The sequence below is a fragment of the Nerophis ophidion genome, linkage group LG20 (genome assembly GCF_033978795.1).
Source record: "Nerophis ophidion isolate RoL-2023_Sa linkage group LG20, RoL_Noph_v1.0, whole genome shotgun sequence".
Lineage (NCBI taxonomy): Eukaryota > Metazoa > Chordata > Actinopteri > Syngnathiformes > Syngnathidae > Nerophis > Nerophis ophidion.
The window spans coordinates 4588583-4607692 of NC_084630.1; the positions used below are offsets into that span (position 1 = coordinate 4588583).

Below are 19110 nucleotides of genomic sequence, written 5' to 3' on the forward strand. Positions count from 1 at the left end.
ACGACATCAACAAGACAATAATCCAGCACTGACCGGAGGAATAAAGCAGGTAAAATAGGATCTGGCTGATTGTCATCAGGTGTGGCCAGGTGCCAATCAGCCACAGCTGAGGGGAAACAAAGCACTCAGGGAGACAAACAGGAAGCTGAACCAAAACTAAGGAACTAAGGACAGGAAATACTAAACACACAGAGGAGAAACTAAAACACAAACAAACTGTCAGTGGCAAGCCTGACAATATTATTGCTTTTTGTTTCTCTCTTAACTTTCAATGCTTAAATGTGAGGTGGCGACATGTCCAAGGTGTACTACGCCTTCCGCCCGATTGTAGCTGAGATAGGCGCCAGCGCCCCCCGCGACCCCAAAAGGGAATAAGCGGTAGAAAATGGATGGATGGATGCTTAAATATCTATGGATCAACTTCAGATCTATGCATTGCCATTGTTTATTGAAACTGCTGTGTTTTATTATTATTCCGCACCTACGCGCTGTAATTTGACCCCCTTAACATGCTTCAAAACTCACCAAATTTGACACACACGTCGGTATAGCAAACCTTCCCAACATTTTAAGCAACCAATCCCCCAAAATGAAAATTGCGCTCTAGCACCCCCTAGGAAAAAAATTACAGACAAAACTGCATGTAACTTCTGTTAGGAATCTCATAGCGACAAGGAAACAAAAACTCCTATGTAGGTCAGACTTAGACCCAGTTTTCATACACTCACTTATTTCAGCAAAAATCTACAGGAAGTTGGCAAAAACCCCTTCAAAATAAAATTTGGGCAAAAAATGCAATTTTTGCCTCTCTGCGCTGTAATTTGACCCCTTTTAAAATGCTTCAAAAGTCACCAAACTTGGCACACACATAAGGACTGGCGAATATTGCGATCTAATGAAAAAAACAAACCCCAAACTCAAAATTGCGCTCTAGCGCTATTTTTGAATAAAACACTGAAAAAACTGCTCCTAGGAAGAAAACAGACAAAATTGCTTGTAACTTCCGGTAAGAATGTCGGAAAGACATGAAACAAAAACCTCTATGTAGGTCTCGCTTAGACCTACATTTCATAGATTGACAACCCCCAACAAAAATCAACAGGAAGTTTCAAAACAAAACTTTTGTAAAAGCCGGTCACCTTTCTTCAAACATTATCTCCTCTGAGTGCGTTTGTTGTTTTGGCTTCAAACTCGCACAGGAGAGAGATTGAACCCTTCTGATTAAAAGTATAGAACAGAGTTTTGGTAAGTTCTCAGGTTTTGATTTTACGTGCCTTCAAAGAACCCCTGTGCAAAGTCTCCTAAAAAATGTAATTTTTGCCTCTTTGAGCTGTTATTTGACCCCCTTAAAATGCTTCTAAACTCACCAAACTTGACACACACATCAGGTCTGGCGAAAATTGCGATCTGATGAAAAAACCTAACCTCAAAACTCAAAATTGCGCTCTACCGCCCCCTAGGAATACAACACGGACAAACTGCTCCTAGGAAGAAAACAGACAAAACTGCTCGTAACTTCCGGTAGGAATGTCAGAGAGACATGAAACAAAAAACACTATGTAGGTCTCACTTAGACCTACATTGTAATAATTAACATACTTTAGCAAAAATCAACAGGAAGTTTGATATTTTCACTTCAATACAACAACTGCATTATTTTCACAATGCATTAGATTCTCAAAATAGTGGCTCCAAGGCGTCTTCTAACGCTTATCCGGCCGTGGGTCTCGGGGGCAGCAGCCAAAGGCGGACCCGACCAACGCGGCTTGCAGCTTTAATTTTAGTTTGATGTTTTATGCCTTTAAAAATAAAAATAACACTTTTTATGGCAAAAACACCAAATAATAATAATAATGGATTCGATTTTGTATCACGCTTTTCTATTATTAAATACTCAAAGCGCTCACAGAGAAGTGGGAACCCAACATTCATTCACACCTGGTGGTGGTAAGCTACATTTGTAGCCACAGCTTCCTTGGTGTAGACTGACGGAAGAGAGGCTGCCAGTTTGCGCCAAAAACCCCTCCGACCACCACCTATCATTCATTCACCAGTGTGAGCGGCACCGGGGGCAAGAGTGAAGTGTCCTGCCCAAGGACACAACGGCAGCGATTTGGATGTCAAGAGGCAAGGAGCGGACCTGCAACTCTCAGGTTTCTGACACGGCCGCTCTACCCATTCCGCCATAGCGCCCCCAAATGCAATATTTTCACCAAAACATTATTCACTAGATTCACAAATGTATTTAATATGTGTTTACTTACTGTGGTATAATATTTATTTATTATGTATTCACTGTTCTGTTACAGAGAACAAGGAAATGGGATAAAATTGCTATGGTATAAAAAGGGGTAGGATTTAATAAGCTCAGCTTCTTCCTACTCCTTTTCAGACGTGATGTAATGAAACAACTGGAAATACGTGATGCATGTTCCAAATATACTGAAACTGAACTGAACTATATTTCAATAATATTGCCTTTGATGCGTTTTTATTTTGTGAACAGTGACATTTAAGAAAAGAAACAGACTAAATGTCTCAGTGATCCACTTATTAGTGCTAAAAAGAAGTCATATATTAATTATTTTTACTTTTAACACTTAAAGGCCTGCTGAAATGAGATGTTCTTATTTAAACGGGGATAGCAGGTCCATTCTATGTGTCATACTTGAGCATTTCGCCATATTGCCATATTTTTGCTGAAAGGATTTAGTAGAGAACATCGACGATAAAGTTCGCAACTTTTGGTCGCTAATAAAAAAGCCTTGCCCTTTAGCAGACGATGTGCGCGTGACGTCACGGGTTGTAGGGCTCCTCACGTCCTCACATTGTTTATAATCATAGCCTCCAGCAGCAAGAGCAATTCGGACCGAGAAAGCGACAATTTCCCCATTAATTTGAGCGAGGATGAAAGATTTGTGGATGAGGAAAGTTAGAGTGAAGCACTTAAAAAAAAAAAAAAATGAGACACAGATGTAATTAGACGCATTTACTAGGATAATTCTGGAAAATCCCTTATCTGCTTATTGTGTTAATAGTATTTTAGTGAAATTATACTGTCATACCTGAAAGTCGGATGGCTGCGGATCACATCTGCCTATTTGACAGCTACAGGAGGAGGTCCCATAATCCACTGAAGTCTCCGGTAAGAGCCGACTTAATATTCTCAATTTTCCCATCCAAAAACTTGCTTTCGCTTTGCATAGTAAATAAATAAATGATAAATGGGTTGTACTTGTATAGCGCTTTTCTACCTTCCACATTTACTCATTCACACACACATTCACACACTGATGGAGGGAGCTGCCATGCAAGGCGCCAACCAGCACCCATCAGGAGCAAGGGTGAAGTGTCTTGCTCAGGACACAACGGACGTGACGAGGTTGGTTCTAGGTGGGATTCGAACCAGTGACCCTCGGCCACTCTCCCACTGCGCCACGCCGTAGTAGAGCTTTAACTCGCACTTACAGATGTAGCGACCAACTGTATTTAGTGACAGTGGTTTTCTGAAGTGTTCCTGAGCCCATGTGGTGATATCCTTTAGAGATTGATGTCGGTTTTTGATACAGTGCCGTCTGAGGGATGGAAGGTCACGGTCATTCAATGTTGGTTTCCGGCCATGCCGCTTACGTGGAGTGATTTCTCCAGATTCTCTGAACCTTTTGATGATATTATGGAGCGTAGATGTTGAAATCCCTAAACTTCTTGCAATTGCACTTTGAGAAACATTGTTCTTAAACTGTTTGACTATTTGCTCACGCAGTTGTGGACAAAGGGGTGTACCTCGCCCCATCCTTTCTTGTGAAAGACTGAGCATTTTTTTTTGGGAAGCTGTTTTTATACCCAATCATGGCACCCACCTGTTCCCAATCAGCCTGCACACCTGTGGGATGTTTCAAATAAGTGTTTGATGAGCATGCCTCAACTTTATCAGTATTTATTGCCACCTTTCCCAACTTCTTTGTCACGTGTTGCTGGCATAAAATTCAAAAGTTACTGATTTTTTGCACCCAAAAAAATTGTTTATCAGTTTGAACATGAAATATGTTGTCTTTGTAGCATATTCAACTGAATATGGGTTGAAAAGGATTTGCAAATCATTGTATTCTGTTTATATTTACATCTAACACAATTTCCCAACTCATATTGGAAACGGGGTTTGTACTCCAGTTTTAGAAGTTAAATGGTGTGATGAGCTGAAGACATGTACTTCTTTGTTAAGGTTTAAGAAAGCCTTGAAAGGTAAAATAATTGAAAATGATAAAATTGAGTAAAAATTACTTTCATTCCATTGATTTTTTTTGAACGTTGATGTTCCAGGCAATATCATTTTCAGTGAAGTTAGAGGATAGGCAAACATAAGCTTTGGCTTCAGCCTATTCCAATTATTTTTCTTTTCTTTTTGTGTGTAAATGTGTATGATTGTTAAATCTGTACGGTTAAACTGGTCACACAAAATGGTTGATGGTTGATTAAATGACCGAAATAAACGTTTTTCATTCATTCATTCATTTTCTCCACTTTGACAATGAATGGGAAATGTACAACGTGCTGCATGTGCCACATTTGGCAACCGATTTGAACCGTTTTACCATCCACACACTTCACTCACTTTGGACTTTCAAGCCGGCGTGTTTACCGGCTTTGGAAAATTCCCTGATTACCCGGAATTACCGGGAATTTCCCGCCATTGAAAATGAACGGGCAATATTCAAACCTCTCCATATCCCACATTTCTTTCTTTCTTTCTTAGTTTATTTGGGGCGGCGTAGCTCGGTTGGTAGAGTGGCCGTGCCAGCAACTTGAGGGTTCCAGGTTCGATCCCCGATTCCGCCATCCTAGTCACTGCCGTTGTGTCCTTGGGCAAGACACTTTACTCACCTGCTCCCACACTGGTTTAAATGTAACTTAGATATTGGGTTTCACTATGTAAAGCGCTTTGAGTCACTAGAGAAAAGCGCTATATAAATATAATTCACTTCACACTTCACTTGGAACATGACATACCTACAACATTATCCATCCATCCATTTTCTACCGCTTATTCTCTTTCGGGGTCGCGGGGGGCGCTGGCGCCTATCTCAGCTACAATCGGGCGGAAGGCGGGGTACACCCTGGACAAGTCGCCACCTCATCACAGGGCCAACACAGATAGACAGACAACATTCACACTCACATTCACACACTAGGGCCAATTTAGTGTTGCCAATCAACCTATCCCCAGGTGCATGTCTTTGGAAGTGGGAGGAAGCCGGAGTACCCGGAGGGAACCCACGCAGTCACGGGGAGAACATGCAAACTCCACACAGAAAGATCCCGAGCCTGGATTTGAACCCAGGACTACAACATTATACATCAGGCAATTTCATATCATTTCACAATACATCATGTCCGAAAAGGAGTAGGAAGAAGCACAGCTTATTTAATCCTACCCCTTTCCCGCCACAAATATAAACATTCATTCACTGACCTTTACAGCAAAATAGCAAAATGACATCCGTGAATGAGTAACACAACAGTTTTGTAAGATGTAATTAATTAATTCAGTCATTATTAACATACAAAGATGAAGAATATCTTATTTTCAATAAGGTTGAATAAGGTTTCTCAACTGATTCGAAACGTTCCAAAATCCAAATGATCCGATTCCTACCGGAATTGCAAATTCTATTTTATTACACTTTTTATATATTTTTTTGCAATAGTATTTAAAGTCCTACTGAAAGCCACTACTAGCGACCACGCAGTCTGATAGTTTATATATCAATGATGAAATATTAACATTGCAACACATGCCAATAAGGCCGCTTTAGTTTACTAAATTGCTATTTTTAATTTCCCGCGGAGTTTCCTGTTGAAAACCTTGCGGAATGATGACGTGTGTTTGTGATGTTATTGGTTGGAGGGACATATTAGCCCAGCACCACTTACGGCTAAAAGTCGTCTCTTTTCATCGCATAATTACACAGTAATTTAGACATCTGTGTTGCTGAATCTTTTGCAGTTTGTTCAATTAATAATGGAGAAGTCAAAGTAGAAAAATGGAGGTGGGAAGCTTTTAGCCTTTAGACCAGGGGTGCCCATTACGTCGATCGCGAGCTACCAGTCGACCGCGGGGGGTGTGTCAGTCGATCTCCAGCCAGGCTTTTAAAAAAAATAGACCTAAAAATGAGTGATCATCAATATTCACCAAGACGTCACTTAAATGACATTCACGGTACCGTGAATAAATACAGAGTCTCGGAAAACTGGCGTGCACAAGCGATCCCTCAGAAAACTGGCGTGCACATCACTTGTGCACGCCAGCTTTCCGAGACTCTTATTTTGTTAGCGCAGGCAGCATGAAGCAGGGCTTTTATTGTGAAGATAGGAAATGTGCAGTCGGCCTTTAGAGTTTTGACGGAAGGGACGGAGCGAAAGTCTGTTGAAATAAAAAGTGTTTCTCGCCTTCCTCTCTGTCACTTTTTCATAATAATGAACTGGCAGCAGCCAGCGTCATCTCACAAGACCCTCGGGTGCCGTGAATGTCAATCAAGCAAGCTACGGAATTTGCCGCCAATGTTTTTCTTGTAAAGTGTATGGAAGCTGGATGAATTAGATGCCAAAAACCAACCACTTTCATGTGGTATTGTACAGAAAGGACAACTTTTTTTCTCCTCCATTTGAAAATGTGGGCGTTATCATCATTACTGTCTGATTCCAATCAATGCAAGTCATCAGAATCAGGTAATACACCAACTTATATTCTTGTCTTTGTGAAAGAAAGACATCTATATGTGTTACACATGCTTGTATTATCATTAAACACATTTAACTTGTTTACAAAAATGTCTCTTTCATAAATAAATAAATATAAATGATATATATAAATGAGGTAGATCCCCTCGAGTTGGTCAATTGAAAAGTAGCTCGCCTGCAGAAAAAGTGTGGGCACCCCTGCTTTAGCCACACAAACACACGGTGATTCCTTGTTTAAAATTCCCGGAGGTGAAGCTTTACTATGGATCAGAGCGGTTAAGCCAACATGGATCCCGACTACATGTCAACCGGCAGTTTTCGGTGAGAAAATTGTGGTAATAAGTCGCCTCTTACCGGAGATCAGCAGAGCCTCTGTCGTGCGGCAGCTTCGGAGACTAGCGTCAACACACCCGTGGACACACCCTTCCGACTATCAGGTACTATTAAACTCACTAAAACACTAGCAACACAATAGAAAGATAAGGGTTTTCACAGAATTATCCTAGTAAATGTGTCTAAAAACATCTGAATCGCCCTTTTTTTTTTTAACTTTATTTATTTATTTTTCTCTAGTCCTTCGCTATCAATCTCCTCAGCCATGAATCTTTCATCCTCGCTCAAATTAATGGGGAAATTGTCGTTTTCTCGGTCCGAATAGCTCTTTTTGTTGGAGGCTCCCATTATAAACAATGTGAGGAAGTGAGGAGACCTCACACGGGTGACGTCATCGTCTGTTACTTCCGGTACAGGCAAGGCTTTTTTATTAGCGACCAAAAGTTGCGAACTTTATCGTGGATGTTCTCTACTAAATCCTTTCAGCAAAAATATGGTAATATCGCGAAATGATCAAGTATGACACATAGAATGGACCTGCTATCCCGGTTTGAATAAGAAAATCTCAATTCCTGCAGCAGCTGTCAAAAAGGAAGTTGTGACTTTCTTGGCTCCTCCATGGCTTCCCTCAGGGACAGCGGCGGTCACCGCAGCCCTCCGACTTTCAGGGATGACTATAATCTCACTAAAATACTAGTAACACAATAAGCAGATAAGGGATTTTCCAGAATTATCCTAGTAAATGTGTCTAATAACATCTGAATCGCTCCCACCGCCGTTGCCTTATATATATATATATATATATATATATATATTTTTTTTTTTTTTTTTTTTTCATGTGTTTCACTCTAACTTTCCTCATCCACGAGTCTTTCATCTTCGCTCAAATTAATGGGGAAATCGTCGCTTTCTTGGTCCGAATCGCTCTAGCTGCTGGTGGCCATGATTGTAAACAATGTTAGGAGCCCTACAACCCGTGAGGTCACACGCACATCGTCTGCTACTTCCGGTACAGGCAAGGCTTTTTTTATTAGCGACCAAAAGTTGCGAACTTTATCGTCGATGTTTTGTACTAAATCCTTTCTGCAAAAATATGTCAATATCGCGAAATGATCAAGTATGACACATAGAATGGACCTGCTATCCCCGTTTAAATAAGAAAATCTCATTTCAGTAGGACTTTAATAAGACTTACCCTGACTGTCACTAAACATACTAATAGGTAGAGTAGTTAAGCAGAGCAAAAACTCCGACTGGATTCCTTTTGCAATATTTTATCTCCACATTCCAGAGTCCACGTGAAATGAAAGAGTCAAAACATTCCAAGCATCAGAGACTTAATGTCAAAACATGGCCATGTATGCTTTTATCTCCAACCACATGCTGCTCACACGTCTGTTTAAGGCGGCTTCAGATGTTTGCAAGCAAAATGCTGCGTTTGAAAGATGAGCTTTTTTTTTATAAAATATAAATTAATGGATGCGCGCGGGTATTGCAGAAGATTAAGGAGATTGAAGTGTAACCGGTAAATAGTTCCATTGGATCAGAGCGCAGTATGCCGCATATTCAAGATTATTAGAGCAAGTGTCAAGCCAGCAATGCAAACCGTCTTCAAGTGTGTTTCATCATTGTTGCCAGAATGTACACACAACATCAAAGTAAAATTACACTACATAAACATCAACATGTGCAGAATAATATGTGTTGTTGCGGTGGAGAGTATATCATTAGCAAGTAGACACAATGTGTACACATTGGCAAACACAAAACGACAAATTAATCAAGATGCGAATCTAATCTATAGTACAAAAAAGTTCATAAATAAGTAAATAGAAAAAAAGGCACACATAAAAACTCTCAAAATGCTAAATGAAAAAAAAAAAGTGTTCTTAGTAAAAAGTATATTGGTGAATAGGTTTCATTCTATTACTGATTTATGACATTTTTAACAATAACATGTTTTTTGCCTTGGCCTGTGAAGGTGAGAGTCAGTCCATAACAGTTTTATCCATCACGCTAAGTGGTCACGCAGGTGATGTCTTACAAAAGTAACCATTGTGGTGATAAAAATGAGAGGGACAGAAAAAAAAAAAAAAGTTCTGACGCTCAATATTCATAACGCTCTGATGTTTTATTCTGTTAAAAGGGTAAAGAATATTTCGTCTGTGAAGACTCTGAATAAAAGGTGCCTGAGGGGCTCCAGAACTTTCTACAGCAGAGCTGACTTTAAAATGTTGCGTGTATATATATATATATATATATATATATATATATGTATATATATATACTAGGGGTGTGTGGAAAAAAATCGATTTGAATTTGAATCGAGATTCTCATTTAAAAAAAATTATTTATTAATTTTTTTTAATCAATCCAACAAACCACTACACAACAATACCATAACAATGCAATCCAATTCCAAAACCAAACCTGACCCAGCAACACTCAGAACTGCAATAAACAGAGCAATTGAGAGGAGACACAAACACCACACAGAACAAACCAAAAGTAGTGAAACGAAAATGAATATTATCAACAACAGTATCAATATTAATTATAATTTCAGCATAGCAGTGATTAAAAATCCCTCACTGACATTATCATTAGACATTTATAAAAATTTTAAAAAAGAACAATAGTGTCACAGTGGCTTACACTTGCATCGCATCTCATAAACTTGACAACACACTGTGTCCAATGTTTTTACAAAGATAAAATAAGTCATATTTTTGGTTCATTTAATATTTAAAAAAATGTACATTATTGCAATCAGTTGATAAAACATTGTCCTTTACAATTATAAAAGCTTTTTACAAAAATCTACTACTCTGCTGGCATGTCAGCAGACTGGGGTAGATCCTGCTGAAATCTATGTATTGAATGAATACAGAATCGTTCTGAATTTGAAAAATATCGTTTTTGAATCGAGAATAGTGTTGAAATGAAAAAAAAAGTAGATTTTGAATCGAATCAGGACCCCATTAATCGATTTTGAATCTAATCGTGGAAAACCCTCAATGATTCACAGCCCTCAATCAATCATCAATCAATGTTTATTTATATAGCCCTAAATCACAAATGTCTCAAAGGACTGCACAAACCACTACGACTACGACATCCTCGGAGGAACACACATAAGGGCAAGGAAAACTCACACCTAGTGGGACGTCGGTGACAATGATGACTATGAGAAACCTTAGAGAGGACCTCAAATGTGGGCAACCCCCCCCCCCTCTAGGGGACCGAAAGCAATGGATGTCGAGCGGGTCTAATATATACACATATTATATATATATATATATATATATATATATATATATATATATATATGCATATATACACATACCGGTATAGTATACATACATACATACATACATACATACATACATATATATATATATATATATATATATATATATATATATATATGTGGGTGTGTATATATAGCAGCTTCTTCCCTCAGGCTGTAAGACTCTGGAACGCATCATAAAAATCCCCTCAATTCCCAATTCAAAAATGGATTAAATGGCTGGAATAAAAAGACAATATAACATACATCCATAAACATGGATGCATATGCAAAAGTGCAGTATATTTATCTGTACAGTAATCTATTTATATCTGCTCCTTATTAATGTTTTATCCTGCACTACCATGAGCTATCCATCCGTCCATTTTTTCTACCGCTTGTCTCTTTTTTGGGGGTTGGGGGGGTGCTGGAGCCTCTCAGCCTATTTCAGCTGCATTCGGGCGGAAGGCGGGGTGCACCCTAGACAAGTCGCCACCTCATCAATGAGCTAATGCAACGAAATTTCGTTCTTATCTGTCCTGTCAAGTTCAAATTTGAATGACAGTGTACCCCGCCTTCCGCCCGATTGTAGCTGAGATAGACACCAGCGCCCCCCGTGACCCCAAAGGGATTAAGCGGTAGTAAATGGATGGATGGATAAAAATTAAGTCCAAGACACTCAGTAGAAGCATTTAAGTCTCACCTTAAAACTCATTTGTATACTCTAGCCTTTAAATAGACTCCCTTTTTAGACCAGTTGATCTGCCGTTTCTTTTCATTTTCTTCTATGTCCCACTCTCCCGTGTGGACGGGGTCCGGTCCGATCCGGTGGCCATGTACTGCTCGCCTGTGTATCGGCTGGGGACATCGCTGCGCTGCTGATCCGCCTCCGCTTGGGATGGTTTCCTGCTGGCTCCGCTGTGAACGGGACTCTCGCTGCTGTGTCTTGGCTCCTCTTTGGACTGGACTCTCGCTGCTGTGTCTTGGATCCTCTTTAGACTGGACTCTCGCGACTGTGTTGTATCCATTGTGGATTGAACTTTCACAGTATCATGTTAGACCCGCTCGACATCCATTGCTTTCCTCCTCTCCAAGGTTCTCATAGTCATCATTGTCACTGACGTCCCACTGGGTCATTATTGTCACCAATGTCCCACTGGGTGTGAGTTTTCCTTGCCCTTATGTGGGCCTACCGAGGATGTCGTGGTGGTTTGTGCAGCCCTTTGAGACACTAGTGATTTAGGGCTATATAAGTAAACATTGATTGATTGATTGATTGATGAAAATGGCGCATTCTGCAGAGAAGGTCAGGGAGCTTATTCACCATTTTGACCACAGAACTACTATTACATGTGATGTAGACCACAAGGATGTGTTTTAAACGTAGAAAAAAGATCATAATCTGATCCCGGTCCTTAGCTCTCTGGAAATGTGGCCCCCAAAGCAATTATTTAAATATGCCTGTGTTAAAATAATAAGCAAAGTGGACATTTTTTTAATATTCCATTTTGTTTGCCTCGTTTGCATAATTGCTTTTCATATTAAAAAAAGACCTTTAACTGATGTCTTTGCCTCCTGCAGGTATTAACAAAGGAAGCTGTTTTCGGATCAATCACTTCCCAGAGGATAATGACTATGACACGGACAGTTCCGAGTACATCTTACGTAAGTGTGTTTGACGTCGTCATCTTCCCACACTTGGGCTTTTAATCTCCTCCCTGGTTCGCCGGGCGATGCTGATGGCGTTATCGCGGGAGCGCCTAATGAGTCATGACGTCGGCATCCCGCACCATTCAGAGCCTGATGTCGCCGCACTAATTGGCTCGGTGGACAGGAGGAAGTGTACGCTCGTGACGAATTGGCCTTCCCTAAATCATGGGTGCCACACCTCGTTAGATGAACGGGGACATGCTTCAAAATGAGCACTTAAAGATAGGAAGTAGTCATTCGGGTCAAACTTCTGGTTTGCTTTGTGCCTTTAAGCAAGCGATACACCAGTTATCAGTGTTTTTTAACCATACATTGTTGGGCTACGACCATAGGGGGCGCCAAAAAATATCTGTCTCAGCCGTAGTCCACATGGGCCGCAGCAGGACTCAGTTGTAATACGCTTTTCCACCACTTGTGGCAGTAATGACAGACAGAAGAAGTCATAGATCAGGGGTGTCAAACGAACAGGTTTTATTCGGCCCACGAGATGAATTTTCTAAGTATAAAATTGAGCTGAATTTTTTCAATTTAAATTGCTGTTCTAAATGTGTCCACTAGATGTCACCATAGCAATTTTTTGTATCTTTGTAGATGATTCTACATATGTAAAAAAAAAATAAACCACATGTTAGTGCACCAGTCAAGGAAAATGAGCAAACTACATACCGGTAAATAACATCCTGTAATTGGATTTTGATATTTTTTTTTTTTATCTTGATAGATTGAAAATTAACACGAATGATTTGACTGCTGAACATTATCACATCATTTATTCAGAAAGTATAAATAACGACAAATAAAGATAGAATACTATTAACCGCAACATGTAAGTGCACATTTTCAGAATGAGCTTGTTTTATTTTTAATTAAAGAAAACAATCTTAAGTTGTCTTTATTTTTAAAGTTGAACATTATAACCAGACCTATGTAAGCGTCAATATATACCTTGATGTTGCAGAAAAAAAGACCATATATATTTTTTTAACCGATTTCCAAACTCTAAATGGGTGAATTTTGGCGAATTAAACGCCTTTCTATTTTTCGCACTCGGAGCGATGACGTCACATAGGTAGTCAATCCGCCATTTTCTCAAACACCAAGTCAAATCAGCTCTGTTATTTTCCGTTTTTTTCGACTGTTTTCCGTACCTTGGAGACATCTTGCCTCGTCGGTGTGTTGTCAGAGGGTGTAACAACACGATCAGGGACGGATTCAAGTTGATTTACGTGGAGTGTATCGATGCTAACATGATATTTAGGCTAGCTGTATGTACATTTGTAGCTATATTTGCATCCGGCCTTTCCCTCCACCCACATTTAATGCCAAACAAACACTTACCAATCGACGGATTTAAGTTGCTCCTGTGTCACAAGATGCGAAAGTCCCGATCGTTTGGTCTGCACATTTTACCGGCGATGCTAAGACAGACATGGCACAGAGATGTATGGATATCCTGCAGATGCATTTCCAACGAGAAAGTCAACAAAATCACAAAGGTGAGTTTTGTTGATGTTATTGACTTATGTGCTAATCAGACATATTTGGTCGCGGCATGACTGCCAGCTAATCGATGCTAACATGCTATTTAGGCTAGCTGTATGTACATTTGTAGCTATAATTGCATCCAGCCTTTCCCTCCACCCACGTTTAATGCCAAACAAACAATTACCAATCGACGGATTTAAGTTGCTCCAGTGTCACAAGATGCGAAAGTCCCGATCGTTTGGTCTGCACATTTTACCGGCGATGCTAAGGCAGACATGGCACAGAGATGTATGGATAACCTGCAGATGCGTTTTCAACGATAAAGTCAACAAAATCCCAAAGGTGAGTTTTGTTGATGTTATTGACTTATGTGCTAATCGGACATATTTGGTTGCGGCATGACTGCCAGCTAATCGATGCTAACATGCTATTTAGGCTAGCTGTAAGTACATTTGTAGCTATATTTGCATCCAGCCTTTCCTTCCACCCACATTTAATGCCAAACAAACACTTACCAATCGACGGATTTAAGTTGCTCCTGTGTCACAAGATGCAAAAGTCCCGATCGTTTGGTTTGCACATTTCACCGCCGATGCTAAGGCAGACATGGCACAGAGATGTATGGATATCCTGCAGATGCATTTCCAACGATAAAGTCAACAAAATCACAAAGGTGAGTTTTGTTGATGTTATTGACTTATGTGCTAATCGGACATATTTGGTCGCAGCATGACTGCCAGCTAATCGATGCTAATATGCTATTTAGGCTAGCTGTATGTACATGTGTAGCTATATTTGCATCCAGCATTTCCTTCCACCCACATTTAATGCCAAACAAACACTTACCAATCGACGGATTTAAGTTGTTCCTGCACATTTTACCGGCGATGCTAAGGCAGACATGGCACAGAGATGTATGGATATCCTACGACACTCAGTCGTTGGTTAGAAGGCGATCGCCGAATAGCGTCAATAGCTATTCACTCAATAGCTTCAGTTTCTTCTTCAATTTCGTTTTCGTTATCTGTCTCCGTACTCCAACCATCCGTTTCAATACATGCGTAGTCTGTTGGATCACTTAAGCCGCTGAAATCCGAGTCTGAATCCGAGCTAATGTCGCTATATCCGCCATGTTGTTTGTATTGGCATCACTGGATGACGTCACAGGAAAATGGACGGTGGCTTCACAGATAGCGAAAATCAGGCACTTTAAAGCCTTTTTATGGGATATTCCATGATGGGTAAAATTTGGAAAAAAACTTCGAAAAATAAAATAAGCCACTGGGAACTGATTTTTATTGGTTTTAACCCTTCTGAAATTGTGATAATGTTCCCCTTTGAGTTATTGTGCTCTGATTTTACCAGTCCGGCCCACTTGGGAGTAGATTTTTCTTCATGTGGCCCCCAATCTAAAATGAGTTTGACACCCCTGTCATAGATACATTTTTAAGCGCAAAAATTATGACTAAAGTGGTAAACCTGTATTTTCATTTAATTGTATTGCCAGTTAAGTAACATATATGTTATTAATATTTATTAATAATTTAGTTAGAATGTATTTGTTTTAGCACTGCCTGATGTTTATGTATATGTAGTTTTCATGAGTCCCTTCCTTTCCAGTATACTTGATATTTAATTTTGTAATCAGCCTGACCTAAGCCTTAATAATATTTTTGTGATTAGCACACGCTTTCATATCATTTGATTGGTTTTAAACTGTAAGTAGGTTAGATATAATTATTGGATACGATTAAACACAAGAGTAAGATTACTATTCCAGTGCTAATATGCGTGGCCCCCAGGTGTCTGCAGTGGAAATGTTGGGCCCCGAGGTCAACAAGGTTAAGAACCCCTGCGATAGATCACTGCCGTCTAATCAAGTTAATCAATATGGAAAATAAGCAATGATAGTGCGGTTACATTTTGTTAAGTCATATATTCTGTAGTGTAAAATTAACATTATAGTGCAGTGTCAATTTGTGGCGGTGGGGGCGTGGCCATGGGTGTGTTGGGGTGTGGCTGAGCCGCTGTCAACATGACATGCTCGGGGACAAATTCTATTGATGTAAATAAGGACGATTGGCCAAAATGGGGGGAGAAGTTGCAGGGATTAGACATTTTTGTGAGGTTGTGCATAATTTGTGGGGATCGGTTAAACTTGAGTGAATTGTATATTGTTTTGTATGTATTTGCATGTCTTTTTTGTGTAATTCTGCTAACTGCGTCTGTTTTGCTGTGTAAAGACGATTGCTGTAAAAGGTCTTTAAAAAATGCAATTGTGGTAAAAATCTTACACAAATTTCTTGTATCTTTACATTTACCGTATTTCCTTGAATTGCCGCAGGGTATAAAGTATGCGCCTGTCTTGAATTACTGCCGGGTCAAACTCGCTTCGCCAAATAATTAGCGCGTGCTTAGTATTACCGCCTGGTCAAACTCGTGACGTCACGAGTGACACTTTTCCTGTCATCGTTTTCAAAATGGAGGAGGCTGATTTCAATACCGGTAAATTGAAATGGCATAAAGAGAAAATGATTAAGAGCTATTCAGTAGGATTTAAGGTCCAAGCTTACATCACGCTCAAATTTGTACTGCATGCCTTTGGTAAGTGCCGGAGTGAGAAGAGGTTTTAAAATAATTAGCGCAGGGGCGCTCACAATTTTTCTGCAGGCCAGCTACTTTTCAATTGACCAAGTCGAGGAGATCTACCTCATTCCTATTTATAATTTATATTTATTTATTTATGAAAGAGACATTTTTGTTAACAAGTTAATGGTGTTTAATGATAATACAAGCATGTTTAACACACATAGATTCCTTTCTTTCATGAAGACAAGAATATAAGTTGGTGTATTACCTGATTCTGATGACTTGCATTGATTGGAATTAGACAGTGGTGCTGATAACGTCCGCATTTTCAAATGGAGGAAAAAAAAAAAGTCCTCCTTTCTGTCCAATACCACATGAAAGTGGTTGGATTTGGCATCTAATTTGTCCAACTTGCATACTGGTTTTTAAACACTTTGTTATGAGAGTAGCATATGTGTGTGGCCCTTTAATGTCTGGCAGCAGGTGAGTGACGTCAGTGAGTGTGCGGGTGGGCAAGCAAGTGAGGGCGGGGGAGAAATACATTGGCATCAAACTCCGTAGCATGCTAGCTTGTGCATGCTAGCTTTCTGAGACTCTTATTTTGTTAGCACAGGCAGGATGAAACAGGTCTTTTATGGTGAAGACAGGAACTGTGCAGTCGCTCTTTAGAGTTTTGACAGTAGGTACGGAGTCTCTAGAAATAAAATGTGTTTCTCTGCGTCCGCCCTGTTAGTGATTTTTTCTTAAATATGAGCTCGCGTCATCTCACAAGATCCTCGGGTGCCGAGAATGTCAAACAACTGACGAAAGTGAAGTCTTGGTATGATTGATGATTGCTCATTTTTATGTCTATTTTTTAATGCCTGGCTTGAGATCGACTGACACACCCTCCGAGATCCACCAGTCGATCGCGATCGACGTAATGGGCACCCCTGAATTAGCGCATGCTTACTTTTACCGCATGCCTTTGGTAAGCGCAGGAGTGAGACGAGGTTTTAAATTAATTAGCGGCCCGGCGGCAATTCAAGGACATACGGTGTATGTATAGCCTTTTATGAACGTAATTGTAAACAGTTGACATTTAAAAATTAAATAAACTGAATATGATGCAAAAGTTTGTTTATACCAGCGATTCTTTTCACCGGGCCAAACAAATATATGACATAAACTTATAACATACAATGTAAGATATATCAAGCCTTCTTTTGATATAGTTTTGATGATAATGGCTTACAGCTTATGAAAACATTGAATTGAACATTTTCAGGATTTTTTTTTTTTTTGCTTTTTAAAAACTGTAAACCATGGTTAAGAAAATGATAACACATTAAGGCCGTGTTCTATTTTTTTTTTTCAATTTCACCTGTTTGTTTATGCGTTAGCATTGATAGCAGTGCTTGAGTCAACATTAGCATTTAAAATGCAATTTGAACAAAAGAGCACCACAGTGACTAAAACCAATGACTAATCCTGCAACTGTTTAGTCCCTAATGACTTGAAATGGCGTGGAGTATGACTCACTTACACTCAGCCTTCAAATAATACAGCTTGTGTTGACGAGGGGAACAAAAGTCTCTTTCCATGTCCTGTGGGCAGGTATTGTGCGAGCGTCCAGCCTCTTCCCCATCCTCAGCACCGTGCTGCTGATGCTGGGCGGCCTGTGTGTTGGCGTTGGACGCATCTACAGTAGGAAGAACAACATTCTGCTCAGTGCCGGCATTCTCTTTGTGGCTGCAGGTGAGATCTAACTGTGCAGGGAACCCACACTACTGCTGGTGTCAAATTACACTTAGGAATGATGTTGGAGCGTTAAAGGGCTACTGAAATGAGATTTTCTTATTTAAACGGGGATAGCAGGTCCATTCTATGTGTCATACTTGATCATTTCGCGATATTGCCATGTTTTTGCTGAAAGGATTTAGTAGAGGCTTCACGGTGGCAGAGGGGTTAGTGCGTCTGCCTCACAATATGAAGGTCCTGCAGTCCTGGGTTCAAATCCAGGCCCGGGATCTTTCTGTGTGGAGTTTGCATGTTCTCCCCGTGACTGCGTGGGTTCCCTCCGGGTACTCCGGCTTCCTCCCACTTCCAAAGACATGCACCTGGGGATAGGTTGATTGGCAACACTAAATGGTCCCTAGTGTGTGAATGTTGTCTGTCTATCTGTGTTGGCCCTGTGATGAGGTGGCGACTTGTCTAGGGTGTACCCCGCCTTCCGCCCGATTGTAGCCGAGATAGGCGCCAGCGCCCCCAAAAGGGAATAAGCGGTAGAAAATGGATGGATGTCTAAATGGTCCCTAGTGTGTGAATGTGAGTGTGAATGTTGTCCGTCTATCTGTGTTGGCCCTGCGATGAGGTGGCGACTTGTCCAGGGTGTACCCCGCCTTCCGCCCGATTGTAGCTGAGATAGGCGCCAGCGCCCCCCGCGACCCCAAAAGGGAATAAGCGGTAGAAAATGGATGGATGTCTAAATGGTCCCTAGTGTGTGAATGTGAGTGTGAATGTTGTCTGTCTATCTGTGTTGGCCCTGCGATGAGGTGGCGACTTGTCCAGGGTGTACCCCGCCTTCCGCCCGATTGTAGCTGAGATAGGCGCCAGCGCCCCCCGCGACCCCAAAAGGGAATAAGCGGTAGAAAATGGATGGATGTCTAAATGGTCCCTATTGTGTGAATGTGAGTGTGAATGTTGTCTGTCTATCTGTGTTGGCCCTGCGATGAGGTGGCGACTTGTCCAGGGTGTACCCCGCCTTCCGCCCGATTGTAGCTGAGATAGGCGCCAGCACCCCCCGCGACCCCAAAAGGGAATAAGCGGTAGAAAATGGATGGATGTCTAAATGGTCCCTAGTGTGTGAATGTGAGTGTGAATGTTGTCTGTCTATCTGTGTTGGCCCTGTGATGAGGTGGCGACTTGTCCAGGGTGTACCCCGCCTTCCGCCCGATTGTAGCCGAGATAGGCGCCAGCGCCCCCCG

At 40.7% G+C, this 19110-nt stretch overlaps 1 protein-coding gene and 1 long non-coding RNA gene across 6 annotated transcripts in view; one reads left to right on the forward strand and one right to left on the reverse strand.

Annotated features, from left to right (window-relative positions):
• LOC133538664 (uncharacterized) overlaps positions 1 to 19110 on the reverse strand; it is a 265569-nt gene that overhangs the window by 60297 nt on the left and 186162 nt on the right. For 2 of the 4 annotated variants that reach the window (XR_009803074.1, XR_009803072.1), the window contains one exon: positions 16880 to 17825. The exons of 1 other annotated variant lie outside the window; for it this stretch is intronic. This is a non-coding gene — a long non-coding RNA (uncharacterized LOC133538664). Of the gene's footprint in view, positions 1 to 16879; positions 17826 to 19110 lie in introns of those variants that run through there. One more of the 4 variants, XR_009803075.1, reaches the window with a different exon arrangement.
• Positions 1 to 19110, forward strand: part of LOC133538661 (voltage-dependent calcium channel gamma-4 subunit-like) — a 61663-nt gene that overhangs the window by 23203 nt on the left and 19350 nt on the right. For both annotated transcript variants that reach the window (XM_061880346.1, XM_061880345.1), the window contains exons 2-3: positions 11942 to 12025; positions 17741 to 17881. In XM_061880346.1, the coding sequence (XP_061736330.1) occupies positions 11942 to 12025; positions 17741 to 17881 (225 nt within the window). The remainder of the gene's footprint in view (positions 1 to 11941; positions 12026 to 17740; positions 17882 to 19110) is intronic.